Source organism: Siniperca chuatsi, linkage group LG18, assembly GCF_020085105.1.
Source record: "Siniperca chuatsi isolate FFG_IHB_CAS linkage group LG18, ASM2008510v1, whole genome shotgun sequence".
In the NCBI taxonomy this organism is placed as follows: domain Eukaryota; kingdom Metazoa; phylum Chordata; class Actinopteri; order Centrarchiformes; family Sinipercidae; genus Siniperca; species Siniperca chuatsi.
Genome location: NC_058059.1, coordinates 6,816,467 through 6,838,363, shown reverse-complemented (window position 1 = coordinate 6,838,363; position 21,897 = coordinate 6,816,467). Strand labels below are relative to the sequence as shown.

The following is a 21,897-nucleotide window of genomic DNA, read 5'->3' as shown; positions in this document are numbered from 1 at the left end:
ATTTTTGTGAGTGTAAGCTTGTTTGGCTTACAAGAATCTTCTAGGTCTGTCAGTGTGTTTGTTGTCACAGGTCAAACTAGGGAGTGATCGGTCTTGAAAAGTAATTGTTTTTAGTTCATGGCTCAGTCTGCTAGAATCTCAAGGGGAATATAAAACTCTGTACCCTGTAGCTTTGGCGTCAAATTCTTCCTCTGTCCTAGCTCAGCTCAGCAGGACTTTGCAACCTCTACAAATCACAAACAAAAAAAGTACTGTCACAGAAAAGGGAACACTTAAAACTGTTCCCTTTTCCCTGCTGTATTTGGATCTACAAAAACCCATATGTTCCTTAATTTCTTACTCATTGTCACTCTTTGTGTTTTGCAGGTGAGTTCATCAAGGCTTTGTATGAGTCAGATGAGAACTGTGAGGTGGATCCATCCAAGTGTTCGTCAGGTGACCTGTCAGAACACCAGAGTAACCTGAAGATGTGCTGCGAGCTGGCCTTCTGCAAAATCATCAACTCATACTGGTAAATACTGGAACACAGTTTTGAGCTTTTTTCAGTGTTCTATATAAAACATATCATAAACATTTGCTGTACCCTCCAAGGCCAGGAATGTCTAATGGCACATACTGTACCTCTTAACAATATCCAGACTTCACCATGATTAATGTCTACTCTGCTTTATTACGTGATACAATACAAACAAGAGGGAAGAATTTATAGCATCAAAATCTCTTATTTCATGTATTGTCTCCTGGAAACAGACTTTCAGTCCAAAGGATCTTAATCACACTTAAAACAATGCTATTGAAGGGGCTTTTAATTAGGCCGCATGCCAGTTAGCAGCATCTGTTGTTCAGAACAAGGATATGTGAGTTTTTAAAGCAACTTGAAAAATCAAGAATGCTCTAAAAAGCCAAGTTTGGAGTAAAATGTCACTAAATGTCAAGAATAAGACACATTTATCAAGCAACTCACTCCTACTTACAGCGAAGTGTAGCAGTAACCTTTAAGAGCAGCACTCAAGGTATCACATGATTAATCACATGTACACTCAGCAGGAATGGCCAATCAGAGACAAGAATTTCATTTCAGAAAGTTTTATTTGTGTAAATTGTTTAATATCTTCATTAGCAATTAACATGTGAAATTAACAACAATCTAATATTTATAATATATATAAATAGGGATTCATAAATAGGGATAAAATTATACTAAAATGGAAACAAAAGAAACCAAACTGGAGTTGTAGTGCAGACAATACAGATGTATGGAAAATGATTGCAATCAAATCAGTCCCAGCTTTATTCTTGTTTGCACCCCTTATAGATGCAGAAAACAAAAGGAAAAGTGGCATAACACCGTATCAAATGCAAATAATATGCTAAAACTACCCTGTTCTCAATTATACCTTATCGTTTCAGCTAGTTCATTCATGATGCTAATTCATTATGGTCAGTTTTGCACAATCACTCTCAAAACATGTCTCAGAAGGTATTTGCTCACCTCTGTTTCTGTACTGCAGTCTACTCTTAAACACCTTAAGAGGGCTCTTTTAAATTCTTAAATTTTAGAGCACTTTTAAGCTGCATGGAATTTGATAAATAACTTTTATTCTTAAGTTTGGGAGTGAGAGTAAAAGTGAAGAATCTTTGACTCAAGCCCTCAAGCCCATATATATATATATATATATATATATATATATATATATATATATATATATATATAGATAGATAGATAGATAGATAGATAGATTTATTTTTTTATTTATTTTTTTTTTTTTCGTTCTCCATAAGGAGAACAAACAGTGGACACAAGTTGAAATAGAAAACGAATATTTTGTTTTAAACATCTTTATGTCTTCTCCTCTATTTCACACACTAACAATTCCATTCATGTGGTGTGAGGTAAAGATCATTTTTGGTCCTCTCTTAAAAAACAACTTCTGTCCTGTTTCGTATTCTCAACAGTGTCTTTCCACGAGAACTGAAAGAGGTCTTTGCGTCATGGAGACAGGAATGCAGCAACCGGGGTCGACCGGACATCAGTGAGCGTTTGATCAGCGCGTCCTTGTTCCTGCGGTTTCTCTGTCCAGCCATCATGTCCCCCTCACTTTTCAATTTGATGCAGGAGTATCCCGATGACCGCACAGCACGTACGCTCACGCTCATCGCTAAAGTCACCCAAAACCTGGCAAACTTCACCAAGTGAGTGTGTTTTTGGATCATGGGACCACTTACCCTTACATAGCTTTTTATCAGAATTGTGGCATAAATTACAATCCTGCATTACTCTTTGTCCCTGTTTCCCTTTCCTGTCCCTGTTTGCCATCAGATTTGGTAACAAGGAAGAGTACATGTCCTTCATGAACCAGTTCCTGGAGCACGAGTGGACCAATATGCAGCGCTTCCTGCTCGAAATCTCGAACCCAGAGACAATCTCTAACACGGCAGGCTTTGAGGGGTACATCGACCTCGGCAGGGAACTCTCCACACTGCACTCCCTCCTCTCTGAGGTGGTGTCCCAGATGGACCAGGTACTGAAGATGGCTTACTACATTAGCGCTTCATGAGGACTTTTTTCTTACTCAGATTGTATTGTCAACTAGTTTCACTTACTCATTTGTGCATCGCTTTGGATAAATGTGTCTGACCAGCAAATAAATGTAAATGTAGCCCCACTTTACTCTCTCAGATCCACATGCGTTTGCACATAATTATCTACAAAGTTTTCCTGGTTATAAAAGTTTGCCTTGCAAAACTTTGTGTAGGCAACAGTATGGATATGATGGACTAATGTTTTTCCAGTATTTTAAAAGGCATTTATTAGTTGATAAGGACACTGACATTATACAGAGGCTTGCAGCAAGAATGATGGTAACTGATGGTAAGCTTCAGGATTTGAATCATGCTTAGACTACATTAGGGTGTTTATCGTACATCAATCAATAATTTATTATTGCATTACATAAACAGTGCACAAGGGGAAAACACTGTGAAGCCTCAGAGGCTGGGTGAGGCATATTAATGGTTTTACAAGGACATTTTCATTAGCTCTGGTAGCAGATGGGAAGCTGGTAATAATTAGATAAAGGGCAGATTCATGTTTTGTGTTTTTCCAGCCTTTATCCAGCTCTCTCAAACCTTGTCTTTCAATAATTCAGAAATCACAGAGTCTGGTTGATACTCCAGTCCATCAGACTGGCCGGCCTCTTTCATTATTCAGTATGTTGTCTGAATAAGAGAGTTGATGGCATGGTATAAGGTAAACAACTTGGTCTAAAAAGTATGCAAATATTAAATTCAACAAAATAGCACATAAATTAAATCCAATTACTGCCCTAACTGAAGTGGTCCAGAGTAATATTTAATTTGGCTCAAAACTTTGCTTAAAATTTGTTTTCTCTTTCTTCACAGAGTGCAGCCTCCAAGCTGGGTCCTCTGCCCAGGATCCTGCGGGAGGTGAACACAGCTCTGTCTAACCCGTCTAGTGTCCAGATGACACCCGGACAGTCCTCAGAGCATATGGGCTCGCCCCCTGCTGAGGCCGGCTGCAGCATCTCCACTGGCCTGCAAAAGATGGTCATAGACAATGACCTTTCAGGGTAAGAAATATTTAAGTTCTCATCTAGAACACACAAACCAAGTTTATTGATTTATATAGCTGACACTGTTTTGTATGTTATTTTTGAATCATGAATATAGAATTGGAAAATTCCAATAATTAATACATTTAAAATCTGTAGTTCACCTCCTCCTCTGTATATTTAAAAAGCCTCATTTAAGTCTTTAAAGTGCAATAAATATAAATGACTCTGTGTACAAAAGATCAGTTCTTATTTATCTATTGGAAAAAATAAAATGTCCTTAAACAGTCTTTATATCACTAAACAAACAGATAAAAAAAATGAGCGGCTATTCACCAAATTATATAAACTTGGAACCTTTGGAACACGTTTGTAGAATGTTGATTACCATTAAATTCCAGTGGACACCTTTGCCTTCGCAATCTGCACACATACCTGTATTTATTTACAGTATTTTTGTCATTTATTTATTCCCAGGCCATTGTGCCGCCCTACAGTGCCCTCGTGCTCCAAGTGTTTGCCTTTTCTGCCTCCGTCAGCAGCCAGCTCTTGGCATATTTTATTACGGGTTTGGTCTGGAAGGGATTTAGAGCTAATTGCGGAACAGGTTGGTTCGGGAGAAACAGGTTTCAACATAAAAGCGGCATGGGACCCCCCAACTGTAAAGCCAACACTGATAATATACACCCCTTATTCTTCAAAGTCAGCTAGAGTGTGTTCTCAAACTACCAGTTCTGCTGAGTGTCACCCCTGCTTGTTTACATCAGCCAGATGAAACCTCATTTATTCTCCTGTGATGAATACACACTTGGACAGCACCTTATCTCGCTTATCTCCTGTCCTCTTACTCCCTGGCAGAACAATGGCAAGGTGACACTTAGAAAGATTAACATGAAGGCACAGGGACCAACAGGAGGAGAGATATATGATTAATAGCCAGACAAACTGTGCCTCATAAACATCCGTAAACACAACACCAGAACACAGGCAGGCAGATGAGATCATACTGGAGAATACAGGAAGATGAAACAGCAGAAACAGGAAGAGTGTCAGACAGCTGGTATCATTATGCTAGGGCCCAGGATCAATAGAACTAATTAAGGGATGTCCCTATATGACCTGATGTCAGCCTACCATCTTTACTTTATCACAATAACTGTTTGCTCATATATTGGTGTGTGTGTGTGTGTGTGTGTGTGTGTGTGTGTGTGTGTGTGTGTGTGTGTGTGTGTGTGTGTGTGTGTGTGTGTGGTGTATCCTCATCAGCAAGCTGTGAGACTGAAACAGCATTCAAATGAGCTCGTAATTCTCACCTAATTGCTTCTCATCACCCACCAACCAGTGACATGAAAAGTAGGAGAAAGAAAAGGAGATGTAGATATTGAGGAAGGGAAGAAATTGAGCAGAATGAAGAGGAGAAAGAATTTAGCAGGGAAGGGTAATGGAACAGAGGGAGAAGGACACAGAAAGGAGGAGATGAGCATGATGGGAATGATAGAGATTATTGGAAGATAAATCACGGCTGTCAAGGTAATCGTCTTCTGGCAATAAAGCCTCCATCTGCAGGCTGAAGGGAAGGAAGAAAGGGAAGGTGAGGGGATGAGGGACAAAACAAATGCGAGTGCAGGGGCCACACATCCTCAAAAATTAATTTACTACAGTATTTGGTAGTTTTAGATTACCAAATCTAAAATTGGTTTTGTGGTTTAGAGACTATGTGCCTTTTTGACAGATGGTTGTTACAATAGCATTTCAGCTAAATGCTAAACCACTCTAGTTTATCTTAACAGTAGTTTAGCATTTAGCAGTGGCTATTGTTAATCAAAAGTTAAGTAGTCTTGCTTTAAGTTTCTCTTAGGTTACGTTTCAGGTTGTATCTAGGATGAGAACTCTAATATGCCTCATATTGGTAATTTTATTTATTTGTTAAATTCTGATCCTGTGACATGGTTATTGCTGCCAATCTTGGAGAGGACACTCTTGAAAAAGATGTTTTCTAATCTAAATGAGGCTTTCTTGGTTAAATAAATACTAATGCCTGCCTTTCCTGTCTTTCTCTACTGTCACTATCAAATAAAGCTGAAATGCTAAATAAAAAAGTAAGATCTGAATGATATTTTATGTTTTTTGTCGTACCACTGCTCAAGGTTATCAGTTAATATGTGACTGATCTTAATTGGATGAGGTTTTAAAATATATGCTAGATTTACTTAATTTTTTGGTCTATCTCTTTCAGATTAGTTGACTTCACCAGGTTACCGTCCCCTACCCCAGAAAATAAGGACCTATTCTTTGTGACAAGGAGCTCAGGGATCCAGCCTTCCCCAGCACGCAGTTCAAGCTACTCTGAGACCAACGAACCTGACCTGGGCATGTCCAATGGCAGCAAGAGTCTGTCAATGGTGGACCTCCAGGACCCCCGCAGTCTGGAAGGTGGCCCAGGTCCCAGCTCCCCAGACGCCCTGGGTGAAGGCCCAGCCTCGGGGGGAGGCTGGTCAGCCAGAGTCCCACAGGGCAACATTCCTGGAGGTCCCACCCTAAGGAGGCCAGGCCAGACCCCCACCAGCCTGGGCACAGAAAGCACTCCAGGCCGACCCGCCCAGCTACTAGCCCCCCTGTCCTTCCAGAACCCAGTCTACCAGATGGCAGCATGCCTGCCCGTGTCCCCTCGCGGAATGACCGACTCGGGTTCAGAGTGCCACAGTTCTGTCAGTTCCCATAGCAACAACGAGGACGGACCAGCAGGAGGAAAGCACGGCTTCTTGAACCATGGTGGAGGAGGAGGAGGCGGAGGTGGGGGGAGCAGCGGGGATGAGTACACCAGACGTTCAGGGGAGTTCAACCGCCGACAGCTGTCCCTCACAGAAACACAGCACCAGCCCACCGTCCCCAGACAGAACAGTGCCGGCCCACAGCGGAGGATAGACCAACCTCCGCCTCAGAGCATTACTCGGGGCCGCACACCCCCAAATCTGCTCAGCAGTGGACCCTACCCCCGCCCCTCCTCTGGCAACATGATGACATCATCCCCAGACTGGCCTGGCAGCGGCGCTCGGTTACGACAGCAGTCCTCTTCCTCCAAAGGTGACAGTCCCGAGACCAAGCAGAGGGCTCAACACAAACAGGTATGGGAGTCACACAGAACCTCAACTGTAGCGTACACATCTTTAACTTATAATAACTGAGGATGATATTCATTAGGGAATTATTCAAGACAGCTAACTATAGCTGTCTCAGTCTATGTAATGACCTGAAATTATAGATATAGAAAAGGTTCCTATTATTCCATTTGTGTCTCATGTTGAAAAAGGCTGTGTGGGTGGACTCAGCACAGACACTCTGCACATTGTGCCCTAATGAACTATAGTCATTGTGCGTGTAATAACAGTAATTTGCATACAGGCAGCGCATCACTTCACCACTGTTTTACTGGTCAAGTTTAATGGGCTGAGAATGAGGGTGGTGGAGGTACAATTAGCATCTTATTAACTAGCGATATATGTGCTCACACGTGCAACGTAACAAAAAATTGACCTCATGGATACAAACATACAGTATATTTCTAAATATATATAAATTATAAATCGGCACTTTCTTCAATGCCTTTGCTGGTGTATGGCCCTGTTTTTACCTGGCATTAACGTGCGTCTTGGGTTATCCGATCACAAGTGGACAGCTCCAAGTACATGCACACCTGGCATTAGAATGTGTCTCCAAGTGCATCTAGAGTGACCACTTGTGAGTGCTTTGTGGCAAAGCAGCCAGAGGACATCAGACAGCGTGTTTCGTATGTACTCCATCCACGAGAATCCATTTTGCCTGTTGTGGCTTCTTCTTGTAGTTTCGCATTTTAATGTGGCGCCGTTGGTGCACGAAAGAGTACGTACTTTCGTTTACGCAGAGGACGTCAGTTGAGTAGGCGGTCCATCGATGTGGCCCAGGACACATTCACGGACACACTGCTAAAAGTATGTGGCCATATGCGGCCCAGACCACCTCCGGAAGTGGTCTGAGCGACTGGATCTCAGTGCGTCTTGGGTGCATTCACACCTGTACTTAGAGCTGTCCACTTGTGATCGGATCACACAGGACGCATGTTAATGCCAGGTGTAAACAGGGCCTATGTTCATTATTGGCAGGTCAGGACTATAGGCTATAATTAAAAACACTGGTCAGTGGTTGCCCTTGGCGACTGGCTGAAGGGGAGAGCATCTGCATGTTAACCATAATGCCTTGCTCTCCTCACAATGGAATAGTCCACAGGATTACATTTAAACTGACCGACTAACTGATAGCACCAAACCACAAACATACAAATTAAAACTAATTTAATTTGTATGTTAGGGGAGCTCAGCATACACATTCATTCTTGGTGGTTGAAGCAGCAAAGCTTAAGTCCAGGACCATAAAGCCAGTATGTGGAGATTTTTATGTGATTATAGTATCTTTTAAATTTTTCTTTTTCAGCCATGCTGAGGCATGGCTCTATGGGTGGTAATATCGCTCGGTCACTCCACCACTTTGGTCCAGACTGAAATATAACAACTATTGGATGGATTGCCATGAAATTTTACATATGAATGGTCCCCAGAGGATGAATCCTAACAACTTTTCTGATCTAGAGACCTTTCCTCTAGCGCCACCAGCAGGTAAAAGTCTTCACTTGTCCAGTCAAATATCTTGACATTTACTACATGGACTGGTTTTCATTTCGTACAGGCATGTATGGTTCCCAGATGATGAATCCTACTGACTTTGGTGATCTTTGGTGATCCTTTACTGTACTTCTAGCGCCACCATGAGGTTAACATTTGTGGTTTTGAGTGAGATATCTCGACAACTGCTAGATGGAGCCGCAAGCCTGGCTGTAGACTCTTAGTCATGTTGGTAGAAGAATGAGAGTAAAAGATTTGCTGCAGCCTATGCGTTGCTTTCAGCCCATTTACCTCAGTGGCACTGGGTCAGATCCATGGAGGGAAGGTTGTCTTTTTTTCATATTGATGCCAAAGTTGGACATTTTTGAATTCTGCATAGTAGCTTTAAATTGAGTTTCCTTCTCAGATAATTTAATGTCATGGTTATACAAAAGATAAAATCATTTTCTATTAAAACATCTTGATTATACATTTATTCGATCAATTAAATAGATCTTAATTCAATCTGGATTAAAATGAACTTTGGTTGTCAATTAATTCACATCAGTCACTAATGAGGGTACTAAAGCTAAAAACGAAGTAATGTTATGATACATTTTACCTGTAGGCTGACACAACATTTATTTTCTTCTTTATTCGATTTTGTCTGTTTGCAGATATACAGATATTTCAGCCTTTTCAAAAGCCCTCAATGCTAATGGGTGTGTTGGACTATAAAAACATCCTACGTTTTCTCTCATGTACTGTAGCAGCCCACGGCCACCCTCTCTACTCATGTGTCCATCAGATAACTGGAAGATAGAAACACACCACACACCTTAACTGCTAGTATCTGCATCCAAGCTGATTTCAATTCCACTTTAATCTTACAGTATTTACCTTCCTTGCTGCTAGTATGGCAGCGTAGGTGTACACCCACATGTTTAAATCAGTCCTTTCGAAGTGTGTGCTCCGGTGTATGCGTGAGCTTGAAGACAGGAGTGTGTTTCCATTCCACCTGCTGCTTTCAATCCAGATGAGTTGGTGCATTTCAAGCTTTTTTCTGTTGTTTCTGTGCTGTTATTGCAACCTGCCCCCCTTCCCCTCCCTATCACTTGCACTCAGCTCGTGTGTGTGTGTGTGTGTGTGTGTGTGTGTGTGTGTGTGTGTGTGTGTGTGTGTGTGTTGTATTCACTAGGCCCCCTCCCCAGTGAACCCCAGTGCGCTGGACCGCACAGCAGCCTGGCTATTGAATATGAATGTGCAGTATTTAGACCATGAGGGGATGGAGCCCGAGTCACTGAGAAACAGAGAGGATCTGACTCAGGTGGAGAAGGTAACCTGCCTCCTCATCCAACCTTTGACCTTTACCAACCCCTCCTTTCACAAACCACCTCAACCTTCAGCCCTTCAGCCCTGATACTCCCACTTAACTATCCTTCCTTTCTTTGCCTCTCATTAGTTCCCACATTCACCTCCCTTCTTAAAACACCCCTTCTACACTTAATTGTCTGCTGTATTTATTTTTGCCCTTGTCTTTCCTCGAAGCCTGAGGTCCTTTAGACATACCCAAATTGTCACTTAGTCATAATATGCACATGTATAACATAAATTGAGGTAAATAGGATATATTGTGCATCAGTCTGGCTCTGCATGTGACCCCATAATACCTCAGTCTCCCATTTTCCTGAAATTGGTTTTTCTGGGTTTTTTGCAGTGAGCGCGGTTGTGGCTATCAACTGCAGGAAAGTCATAACAACAGAAATAATATCATAATAATAGAAATAATAGCAGAAAGTAGTAATTACAGTCAAAATAACTGTGAGGCTAAAAATAGCAGGTAAGAGTATCAGTGTGGTTGTCAGCAGGTGCCAGTATTGAATATTAGGACAACAACGATATTTTCAGTATCGATTAATCTGCTGATTATTTTCTGAATTAATCGTTTGGTCTATAAAATGTCAGAAAAGAGAGAAAAATACCCGTCATTATTTCCCACAGCCCAAGGAGACATATTCAGATGTTTTATTCGACCAAGGAAAATCCAAAGATATTCAGTTTACTATCGTATATGACATGAAAACATCAAATTCTCACATTTGAAAAGCTGGAGTGCTTGGTGGTTTTGCCAGAAAAATTAACAATTAAAATTAATCAATAATGAAAATAATTACATTTTAATTTTCTGTCTATCAATTAATCTACTAATCATTGCATTTGGAGGACTTAACTAACAATGCATTCCTGTCTCAAGACAAGCTTTCTATATTGTACGCTGAGTGAGCAGAACGAAGCTGATGTGAAACACGTCAAAAACTCTTATCTCATATAGAGATGAAGAACAACTTCTAGACATTTAGTGTGCAGTGAGACTTGGACTTCAACAATGTTAGATATTGTAGTTTTAACCTTCTTGCTTTAACTCCTCCTCCTTCCCCCCATCTTTGGAATGAACTTAACAGCCCAAAGCAGGTGTGTGTATGTGGGTCTGTGTGTATGCACATGCAGTACATCCACACAGACGTGTTGGAGCTTGTGTGAGCTTGCATCTATGTGAGAGATAGACAGAAAGACGCTTTTTGCTGCTTCCTCTGCCTACGTTCCTGCTTCTCTTCTCAGCAACCTTTACAACCATTCACCCTCCACCCCTTCGCTTCCATGCTTTGATTGGCTGCCACATTCTCCCCCATTTTTTTTCCCCATCCATAATGAATACAAACCTGTCATCCTAACATAGCTCATACTTTATGGAAGCCAGCAGCCCAGGCAGGGAGAGCAACCAAAGAAGGCAATAACTTCAGTCTTACCAAAGAAGCCGCAGCCACCTTAAAATAGCAGAGCAGCAACAAGAGAAGGATTGGAAAACAGTACATCTTCCACAGCAGCTTAGACACAGGCTGCTGCTGATGTTCCATACAGTCTTAACAATACAGGCCCTACAGTAGCCATTTTAAGCTTTCAAAGCCATTTACATATACTGTATATATTCAGTGATCTGTAACAAATTAGGGCATGCATTTCTCTTGTTAGGAGGAGTAGTTATCACAACATAAAAAAGCAAGTCCAATAAATCAGATAATTTGCTCATTTAGATGACCACAAATAAGTGCAATAATAAGATACTATTAGCATTTTTTTTTATTTAAAAACAAATGCAATTTGAAATTTAATTTTCCAGTTGAATACCACTGAATATGTGAACTATAAATATGAGCTAGTGTTTCATTGCATTGCATGTGTGAAACACAGGAAGATTAAAATTTTGTGCCGTGCATTTTTTATCTTGATGTCTAAGTATGCATGAAGTGCAGAATGCAGGTTACTGTCATTAGGAAAGATGGGAGTTTTTTTGCATACTTTATTGCAAGATAATACAAAATTGCTTACTTTACATTGCAATTACATTGCATAAATGCATAAAGTAAAAAAGGAAAAGAAAACCATATAGAAAAGAAAAACTGCCACATACATAATTATATGTTTAGAAAATAAATTAAAAAGGAACATTAAGTTCCAATGTCATTACCAAAAAGCAGACATAAGAAAATCATTAAACACTTGCTGCAGCTGTATTACAGAAAATACAATTAATGGAATGACCAACTTGTTGATGTTATGTCATTCCTCTATTCGCCTCTATTCATAAGTTTAATGACAGATAAGCCCTTCTTTAATATTTAATTGTGGGCCTCATAATCAAACACTTTCATCTGCAGTATTTGAATTCTAGATTTTTAATTATTTAACTTATTCTCTCCATCTCCATATTCCATTAACAGAGATTCCTCTATAGATTTCTAGAATTAGTTTAGGTAGTGTTAAAGATACTCCCAATATTTGGAGTTTGTTGTTTAATGGATTGTATTTTTATACATTTTCCCAGTCTCTCTTTTAACAGTTCTTCCATTTTGACCATTTTTGTGTCCTGTGAAAGATGTTCAGTGTCAGTATGGTTGGAAATACAGTCTACCTTGAACATCATCAGATGTAGCAGGTGCAGAGATTAATCTGTTCAAACCACCTTTGTTTTCCAACTGTCTTTTGTCCTGTTCTGTGTTATCAATATTCAGATGTATTAATTATATTCTTAATTGAATTTCAAATGCACACAATCAAAGAACAGTGACAAAGAAAAACACTGAGATGATACTCATCTGTTCTGCATACAATCAGTAGGACAGTTACAGCCATACAAGATTAAAATACTTGTTTCTTCTTTGTGTCAGCGACCAAAATACACAAATATTCATAAAAGGTCAGTGATGCAAAGGCACAGTTATATTTACGATTGACTGCAATAATGTTAGGCTAAGATTTATTCTCAGATTTCAATTGCTGCACTAAATACAGAAGGTGAAGATGAAGAGGAGGAGCACATCTGATTAATTCTGGATTGTTGTTGTTTTTTTTAAACAATGGATGAGAGGAAAGGTTTGACGGATCAATAGAGAGGATACAGGTAAGAGAAGAAAGCGTAAGGCAGGGGTCAGCAATTAAGTTAAACTATGGGCCAGTTTTTTTCAGAATTGTTCATGGGGGGGGGGCAATGTTTGTGTAGTGGAAACACAGGCCTGTATATTTATATATGTATATATTTATATTTCATGTAAGAATAAATTTGAGGTATAAATTTAAAACAGTTTGTTTTAGGATCATATGTGAGGGTTTCATTACAGCACCATGGACTGTGGCACAGAATGAGACATAGTTTCTGTGGTTTGCATACCTTTCTTCACATGGGCACAGTAGATAGTAGATGTTATGAGGTCATATTTATTTGGGTTTTAAATTAGCCTTATATTTACATTGCTTTCTATATTAAATGTTGTTTTAAAAAAATTGTGCAAAAGTTTTAATGTAAACTATAAAAGGGAAAACTTTTGTCAAGGGGCCAACTATTTCTGTTGGAGGGCCAGATTTGGCCCACAGGCTGCTATTTGCCTACCACTGGCACAGGGAAAGCCATCACGGGTACAGAGTAGATGTATTGTGCAACTGAGGGGCAGGACAAAGGCAGTTACAGATACAGTAGATGTCATTCATTCTCAGGGGATCTAGTGACAAGAGCAGACAGATATTACAGATAGAGAGAGGAGTAGAGAAAGGGTAGAGGAGCCGATAAGATAAACCTATTTCCGGTCACTATTCCTCCTGGGAAGAGGAGGTGATGGGGAAAAATGTCCCAGTGCTAGGCAGGAGAATGACGTGAGAAAATAAGTAGAAGGTTACAAGGAAAGAGAAATGATCCCAGCAGCATCCTCACGGTGTGTAATTGAATCTGAACATTCAGGGTGCTCTGATAGTTTGTCTTTCACAATGTTCTCCATCAGTTATTGCTGAATAATAAACTGGATCATGTTCAGATATAATACACAGATATTCTGGTCTTTTTGGTTTTTGTTAAGTTTTGGGCTCTGATGGATGGCAATGTTGGTCGCTCAGTCTACCAATTTGGTCAAGACTGAAATATAACTATTGGATGGATTGCCACAAAATTATGTAGAGACATTTATGGAGGACGAGTCCTACTACTCCACTAATGACATTCCCATCAGCCTTAGCCGCACTTTGTATTTAGTGCTAATTAGCAAATATTGGCATGCTAACACTCCAAAACACATTAAAATGGTGAACATGCTAAACATGCTGATGTTAGCATTTAGCTCAAAGCACTGCTGTGGCAAAGTACAGACTCTCAGAGCTGCTAGCATGGCTGTAAACTCTTAATCCTTTCCTTGTCTGTAGTTCCACTCTCACTGGTCTTCCAGTGACGCTGACTGACCAAAGTACCCCTCACTGTTATAAATGTGTTTTTCTATCCAGAAGAGATTTGATTCCTCCATTCATTTTCCCCCTTTTCTGAAGAGAACTCCTTTAAAACCCTCTCTAAGGTCCAGCCAGAGGTCAGGGAGAGATTTTCAGGGCTTATTTCAGACGAGACTCCTACTTCACTGGTTGCATCCCTCCCTTCTCACCTCCTCTCTGTCTTTATTCCTAAACTTCCTTTCTTTTCTTTTTCTCTCTGTTTTTTTGCCAGTTCAACCTCTCTACAGGTCATTGGTTTAAGAGCCAAACCCAGAGGTCAGACTGGGGAAACAGCTGAGTTTGACACTGTTTTGATTTATTTTTGGTAATGAAAGTCTGGCAGCTATACAGGTCTAGTATGAGAGTAAGTGCAATAATGAAAATGGCTTGTAAATGAAGCACGTGATTCCCTGAGAGAGGTCATCTCTGTATTCTAGACAGAAATGATACTCAGAAATAACAGAACATAATCTCAGGCCTGACAGAGATTTCTTTTTTGTTCTCGTCAGTTACGGTAATGAAGAAGGGGACCCTGCTGATAGGGTTGGTGATGATGATTATCATGATGATAATGACAACAGGGATGATGAGAATCTCCTCATCTCTCTGCTTCTTTGTTCAGTACCAGCAGGAGATCGCAGTGCTGCAGGAGAAGCTGCGGGCGTCGGTGCAGAAGCTAGAAGAGTATGAGGCCCGTCTGAAGGGTCAGGACGAACAAGCCCAGAAGGTGCTGATGGAGTACCAGGCCAGGCTGGAGGAGTCTGAGGAGCGCCTGCGCAGACAGCAGGATGACAAGGACCTCCAGATGAAGGGCATCATCAGCAGGTAGGAAGAAGAAGCTGTGTTGAAGCTGAAATGCAGCTTTGTGCCTTTTTTCTGTTCTTTTGATTTTATATAAATTTGTCCTGTTTCCAGGTTAATGTCGGTGGAAGAGGAGCTGAAGAAGGATCACTCAGACATGCAGGCAGTGGTAGACTCTAAACAGAAGATCATCGACGCACAGGTCAGTTTGCTCTCATACGATACATTGACAGAGAGAAAATACCTAGCTCCCATTGTGCAGGTTGCATATGGTTTTGTGGATAATTTGCATCTGTGTGTTTCAAATTTGTATGTGCTGTCACTTGTGTCCTCTGCTTGAGGAAACAAAGGGTCACTGAAATACAAAGAGATGTTTAATTCATAGCTGTCTCAGCTCTGGCATTGACAAGCTTGAATGACTGAGCAGAATTTCTCAGCTCCTTCCCACTCTCTGTCTTATAAAACATACATTTACAAATTTCTTATCTAGTTTTCTGTAAACATGTAGCTCTTCTATAATCCATGTGGTTCTTATTCATATAAAACTGTGTTTTATATCCTTCTTAGAAAACAAAAAGGTATTGCTTTAGAGCACTGTGCTGCAAGGAATTCTTGAAATTGATTGTTGGGAATATAATTGACAGAACAGCACAGAATGATTGTGTGGGCATAAAGGATTAAACGCTGCTGGAGTGTTTGTTACAGTCATCTGTGGATACCATTTCTTCTATACGCTGGAAAAAGTGTACATTATATGCATGCAAACGCACACAATTAAGCGCAAATGTGCATCTTTTGAGATTAATGTCAAAGTGATTTTACAACAGAATGGGGGGAAAATGCTGCAACATGGCATTTATACAAACACGGACAGCGGTGATTAATCTCCTTCACGCCTAAAGTAATGAGACTTTGCATCTGCAAACAAACATGCCACAGTCAGGCACTAAGTTGTCTCCCTCAGTAAACAGGCAGAGAGAATGAAAATAAAAAGCTCATTATAAAGATAGGGCAGGAAGTTTGCTTCTTTGGCTCAGCTCAGCCCACATTATCTAACTAAAATGGAAGGAGTTTCTGTCTCTTTTTCAACAAGCATTCATCCGATCGATTTCACACTTGGCGGGTGTATTGCTGAGGAACCCAAGGAAGTGCAGTGTCGGGTGTGAAGTTGTTTGGATGAGCGGTTCTCGAGAAAGCTGTAAGCAGCAATACCGGGGGCCAAGCAATCGGCCCTTTCTGAACAGGCACGTTTTGAAATGGCACTGCACTAGTACAGTTAACACAGTGAGCCTCGTACAAGAAGCACTCATATGAAGAGATTTGTAAGTGGCAAATAGATTGTCGCATTCACCAATTTCTCGTTCTTAGAATTCTTTATTAGGTACAAACGAAAATGTATGAGTGGCCGAGATCTGCCATATGAGTCATGTACAGATGTCTCTTGTGTTTGGCTTAAGAATTATAATGCCTTTCATTTGAATTCATTTGGAATTTAAATGTGTCACATAAATCAAGTAAATTACAAATAAATAACTTAAACTTAAAATGAATAGTTTCTTCAGTATATCAGTGTGATGTGCATCATGGCTTGCCAGTTTACTTGTGAAAACTTACATTTACAGTTCTGTTGAAAAGTCTCACAACAACAGCAGCCTCAGGGTCTTAATGCAAGTCGCTGTCCAGGGTCCACCTGACTGTGTATCACCTACTGTATTATAATATTCTCTCGTCCATGTCCGTGACTGTCACATCCTCTTGACTGCCTCCCATCAAAGTCATGGAGGGCTTTGCTTTAACATGCAATTTTTGGCATCTAACTTCATGTCAAATCATGCCCTCTTTATTTCTGCCATGGCACTGCTATGACACACGTTGACATCTGTAATATTCTCTAATTTTTTGGCTCTCCTAATTCGATGGACGCTGCTGAATTTATTGCATTTTAGTCTGCTGATTTCGGACAGCAGGATGTGAAGCTCCACAGTGTAAAATTCTTCTTTTTATTCTTTGGTAACATTTTTATGAATGAAACTTGCCCACAAACGGAGCAGAACAGGTAGCCTTAAATGGGGGCGTTGATAATGCTGATGATCGAGTCTCACATATGCACACCTCCTCATGAACATGTGCGGAGTTCAGGTTGAAATAAGCAATTTAGCTTCAAGTTTGAGCAGTTAAGAGGGTTTGGTGAATCCGACTTGTACAAGCAGGAACATATCATTATGGCTTATCTGTACATCTAGATGCAGGTTTCTGTTTTTTTGTAAAGACTCTACAGTATGTTTCTCTAACTGTATTTATGTGTGTGTGTGTGTGTGCGCAGGAGAAGCGCATAGCATCGTTGGATGCAGCCAACGCCCGTCTGATGAGCGCTCTGACCCAGCTGAAGGAGCGCTACAGCATGCAGACCCGCAATGGCATCTCCCCCACCAACCCCACCAAACTGCAGATTACTGAAAACGGAGAGTTTAGGAACAGCAGCAACTGCTAGACAGACTGGCATCTGGCCCGAGTGAGTTTGGAGTGCCTGCGTGTGTACAGTTATTCAATGAGAGGACGTCTACATGGATGCATGCCTATTTGATAGACTGCGAGGGTGTGCGTGTTTTTTTAAAAAGCGGACATAGTACTTTTGGAAGACATTTCCACTTTTTTCGGACAGCAGTGCAAGAGTGGGGACATTACTCCGAAGGGTGAGCCAGAAGAAGCGGGACTTCGGCGTGACAGACAGATCACCAAGAAAACAAGATCACCAGACAGCCTTCATTACGAGGGTGATGGCCAGAGGAGACGGGGCAGAGCTTGTACATATGAAACTCAAAGCTGTCAATCAGTCAAACAACTTTGTCAGAGGATGTATGCAGTCGCTGGGACAATTCCCTTTGCCTAAACCTGGGACGAACCACTATATAACCACACACAGTGACAACCGCCAGACACGGTCACTCAAGCAACCCTCTTCTCTCTCTCTTTATTCTTCTCCCTCTTGAAGACCAAGTGGACCCACTTAAAAACAATAACATGCATTGAGGATTATCACTTTAGTTGTCTTGAGAGGATTACTTTCTAGTGCTTTATTTTAAAGTCATTGTTTATGAAGAACCAAATAGAAGCTAAAAAAAAAATATTTTCAGTCCAAAACAATCTTCTTTATGACCCTTTTCACTCCTTGGGTGTGTTCCTGAGCATCCCGTGGACTCCGCCTCCCCCCCTCCATTCCTATGTAGTGCACTTTGTGAAAAGCTATTGGTACATGAAACGCCTTAAGTAAGGAACACACCTCGACTTTATCCCACAGCTCCCCTATTTCTGCAAAAAAAAGGCACAACTTATACTGTGGATTTGTAAAGGATACAGAAATAAATTGTACACACTAAATGTATTATGAAAACTAAAGTAAATGAATTCTATGTGATACTATATTAATGAAATTTAATATAGATGTATGCATTTTTTTTTCTTCTATAGAGTATACACACATATCTATATCTATATTTGATAATTTCAAATATAAAATCAGCCCTTTATTTAGGAGTGAGATCTAGTTTTATTTTTCTTTTATGATGAAAGACTGTAGTGTGTAGCTTGCTTTAGAGCCCTGGAGAAGGAGACCACACCGAGCAGTGATCAGCACCATCGCCTCAGTCATCCTTCAAAATCGCCATGATGCTTAACCCTTTACATACAGTATGCACCACATCTGAGAGAAATGTCTGTACAGTAGTTCTACAGCTCCGGCGTAGCTTGCACAACTTGCACAGTCAAGTGATCGGTTCTTCTTCTGGTGCTTATCATTGCTCTTAAAGACAGATCAATTAAACCCAGATTTCGATTTTGGTTTGATCTTGAGTCACGTGTGGTCTTCTCACTCTAGTAGCACAAGAGCTATTGAGAGAAATGTGTTTAGACACACTCACTCATACTATACACTGGACTGGTGAGCCATTGTAATAATGGCCTCCTTAGTTACAACATTTTCTCTCTTACTGCTTTGTCCGTCAGTGGTGATGAAGTATGCTGCATCCAAACTGTGACTATTAATCCTAGTGGCATCATCTCTCCCCTCTTCTCTTTTTCATATTCACCTCCACCCTCTTTCATCCCTTGTTCTTCTGAATGTGAAGATGCTAATTCACAGCTGGTCTTAACATGGGGTTTGGTCCTTCTAATCTCTCCTGGCATTGCTTGCATTGCGCCATCTGTATTTTGTATATTTTTGTATTCATTTTCTTACCTGTAACAGACTGTATACATCAAGCGTGAGGCTCTGCATGCTTCATCCTTGCTCTAGAGCCGATGGTAGCGTCAGTATCACCATTTGTTTTCTTTTGTTGCCAAGTGGAAGGTGATGATGATGATGATGATGAATGGCTTGCTGCAAACATATACAGTGAATATATAATAACTGAGTGTATTAAAAGGCTGGACAGCCTGGGAAAGTGTAAATAAAATGCTCACACTATTTTTACCTAATGTTAACAGAGCTTTTTGTAAATGTATCTGTGCTCAAACTCTACTGTATCATTATGGATATTGTAAATACAAAATAGCTCAGTCGGTCATCTGTCCTCATTGGGTAGACCTATACAATTAAATTAACCTGTCAGTGTTCTCCCTGTTAAAGCTATTGTTTTTGTATTTAGAGTGTAATATCACTAGCCAAAAAACTGATTAAGTAGGAGTTTGACTCTTGGGAAGTCGTGGAGGATGCCTTGTTGGTTTCAGGCCAAGCTGAGTCCAGTCTCGATGAGATTCACAAGCACAATCCCGTATTTCTCATCAGTCTAGCTCTATGCACTTTTACGTTCAGTGGTTGGTGTTTTATAATTAGCAGCTTTTTGTTTTTGTTTTGTTTTTTTGCATAGCACCTGGTTCAGGTGTTTAAAAATGTGGCAAAGTTCAAAACCGAAGAAAGGGATTTTTGGTATAGCTCATTCACAAACCGTAATATCAGATAAACCGTACTATTTATCTTTTTCCTGTTTGAATAGAAAGGAATAGCCTCAGACTGAAGAATCCTCTGGGGGGGCAAAATCTGAGATAAAGGACTTTCCTCCTCATCATATCTTACCAGGCATTCAGTCCTAAAACAATATTGTACACCTGCAGATATTAAAGTCAGACTATGTTATTCATATAAATAATCTAATAAAACACACTAATGCTCAATTCAATACATTCAGAAGTTTCACTGTTAACTTACAGCCTTAACACTACTTCATCTGTTTTGACCAGTAGCTTTTGGTGGCTAATGTTAGCTAACATTAACAACTTTTTATGACTCTTCACTGTTACAATAGCTTAGCATTTTAGCTAAATGCTAAACTGCTGTTTAGCATTTACACTAGCTAAACAGTTATTTGGTCTGTTATGACGAATAGCTTTTCATGGCTAAAGTTAGCTAATATTAGATACATTTTACTGTATGAGGCTCATTACTGATTCAGTTCACTGAATTTGACTCTCCTTCACGTGTGCTACTTTTACAATAGTTTAGCATTTTAGCTAAAGTTACAAAAGTTACATAGTCTTGCTTTAAACTGTAGTGTACAATAATAAAAGTTAACCAATATAAGGCTGTCATGTATGCCGCATCAGTACATGTACAAAAAGTAAAGCAGAAGACACACTCTAATGCTTGGTTTCTAATTGAACTTCTCAGCCACCCATCCATTTTCCCACCTCAGTTATGAGTCAGAAAACCATGAGCTCACTTTTCACACGGTTCAGCCAGTCTGACAAAAGTTCATTAAAAATATAAAGCTATAAATAAAGTAAAAGATGTTGTATGTTTTCTATTATCTTGTAGAAAATACTTTTGTAAGTATGTTGAAAGTATAAAGTATTTGCTGGATTCTGCTTCCTTTGACGACAGTGACAAAACAATAATGTACAGAGGAATTTGTGTTGACAAAATGTGGCTGTGCAATTTATGTACATTTGCAACTAGACCTATTAAAGTTTTATTTAGCTATTTTAAAATCTCATCCTCTTGTGTCTGTCTCTCATAGCCTTGCTTGCATTGTTTTTTTGTGACACTTTATTATGAAATGCAAATGAAGCTTAATTTTCCTGCATGCGAGCTGAATCACGTGTTCATTAAATACTCAAGTAGGCCTAGATAGATGACAAGCAGCTAGAGAGAGAACATATGCTCAGACTCGAGGTCCAAAGGCAGGGTGGAGGGTATGATGGAGGGATGTGACAGACTGGTTTGAGCAGTGCCTACTTCTCAGCAAGCCTGACCTATATACTGGCTGATTGTTATTCCCCACAGCGGGTAGGAGAAAGCCTGAAATGGCCTTAACAACAAAAATGGAGGGGATTTTGTTGCAAAATGTCTCTCTCAAATAGCTGTAGCTGATTGTTATATAAAAATGCCTCACATTGTGTTTCTAAGCTCAAAGGCAGGAGAGATGTAGTCTCAAAGTCTTGAATATTATTATACAGTATGTGATCGAATGGGGAAAGTGGACCTCATTAGCTGCAGGTTCTCGTCGTGTATTTTAAAAGGAACGCTCCTGTGTTGTTAATTGCTCCCTGTGAGGCACACTTATTTCTTTGGCCAAGTGGAACAGGCTCCCCGGGGCAACGGCATGCATTTAGGACATCAGGCTAATAAAACAAGCTACTAGTCTTACCGTACTTTAATGCTCCCACCCATGGGTTCAAAAGCATCAAAGGCTAGTGAACATAGCCACATATTAAGCCACTTGTTGATGGCGAGATTATTTCCTGCCAAGTGCAGAGCAATAGCTAAGGAGTACATACTTTAAATCCACTCCAAAACGTCTCCAAATGGAAAGGCCAAAGAAATAAGTGTTGTGTGCTTTGGATATCTATTTTATGCATAACTAAAGATTTTATAGAAACAAAGCCATCTGTTAAAAACTGTCCCAAACCTCACAGGTTACCATAGAAAGTATATGAGGTTAAAAAAAATGGAAGATGCAACTGTGTAAAAGATGCAAAAGTGCATGTAAAGTCCATGTACATAAACAAATGGTAAGCACAGGCTTAACTCATTACACATTTCTTAATAAATACTAAAGTACTGTACTTAAGTACAATTTTGAGGTACTTTA

The 21,897-nt window shown here is 40.1% G+C and overlaps 1 protein-coding gene across 11 annotated transcripts in view; it reads left to right on the top strand.

Annotated features, from left to right (window-relative positions):
* Positions 1–20,799, top strand: part of LOC122866149 (disabled homolog 2-interacting protein-like) — a 146,000-nt gene extending 125,201 nt beyond the window's left edge. For 10 of the 11 annotated variants that reach the window (XM_044175442.1, XM_044175440.1, XM_044175441.1 and 7 more), the window contains 9 exons: positions 367–511; positions 1,957–2,193; positions 2,321–2,522; positions 3,403–3,590; positions 5,809–6,697; positions 9,405–9,542; positions 14,634–14,836; positions 14,927–15,014; positions 17,136–20,799. In XM_044175442.1, the coding sequence (XP_044031377.1) occupies positions 367–511; positions 1,957–2,193; positions 2,321–2,522; positions 3,403–3,590; positions 5,809–6,697; positions 9,405–9,542; positions 14,634–14,836; positions 14,927–15,014; positions 17,136–17,303 (2,258 nt within the window). In that variant the 3' untranslated portion in view covers positions 17,304–20,799. The remainder of the gene's footprint in view (positions 1–366; positions 512–1,956; positions 2,194–2,320; positions 2,523–3,402; positions 3,591–5,808; positions 6,698–9,404; positions 9,543–14,633; positions 14,837–14,926; positions 15,015–17,135) is intronic. The other variant, XM_044175443.1, reaches the window with a different exon arrangement.
* Positions 20,800–21,897: the final 1,098 nt, after the last annotated feature.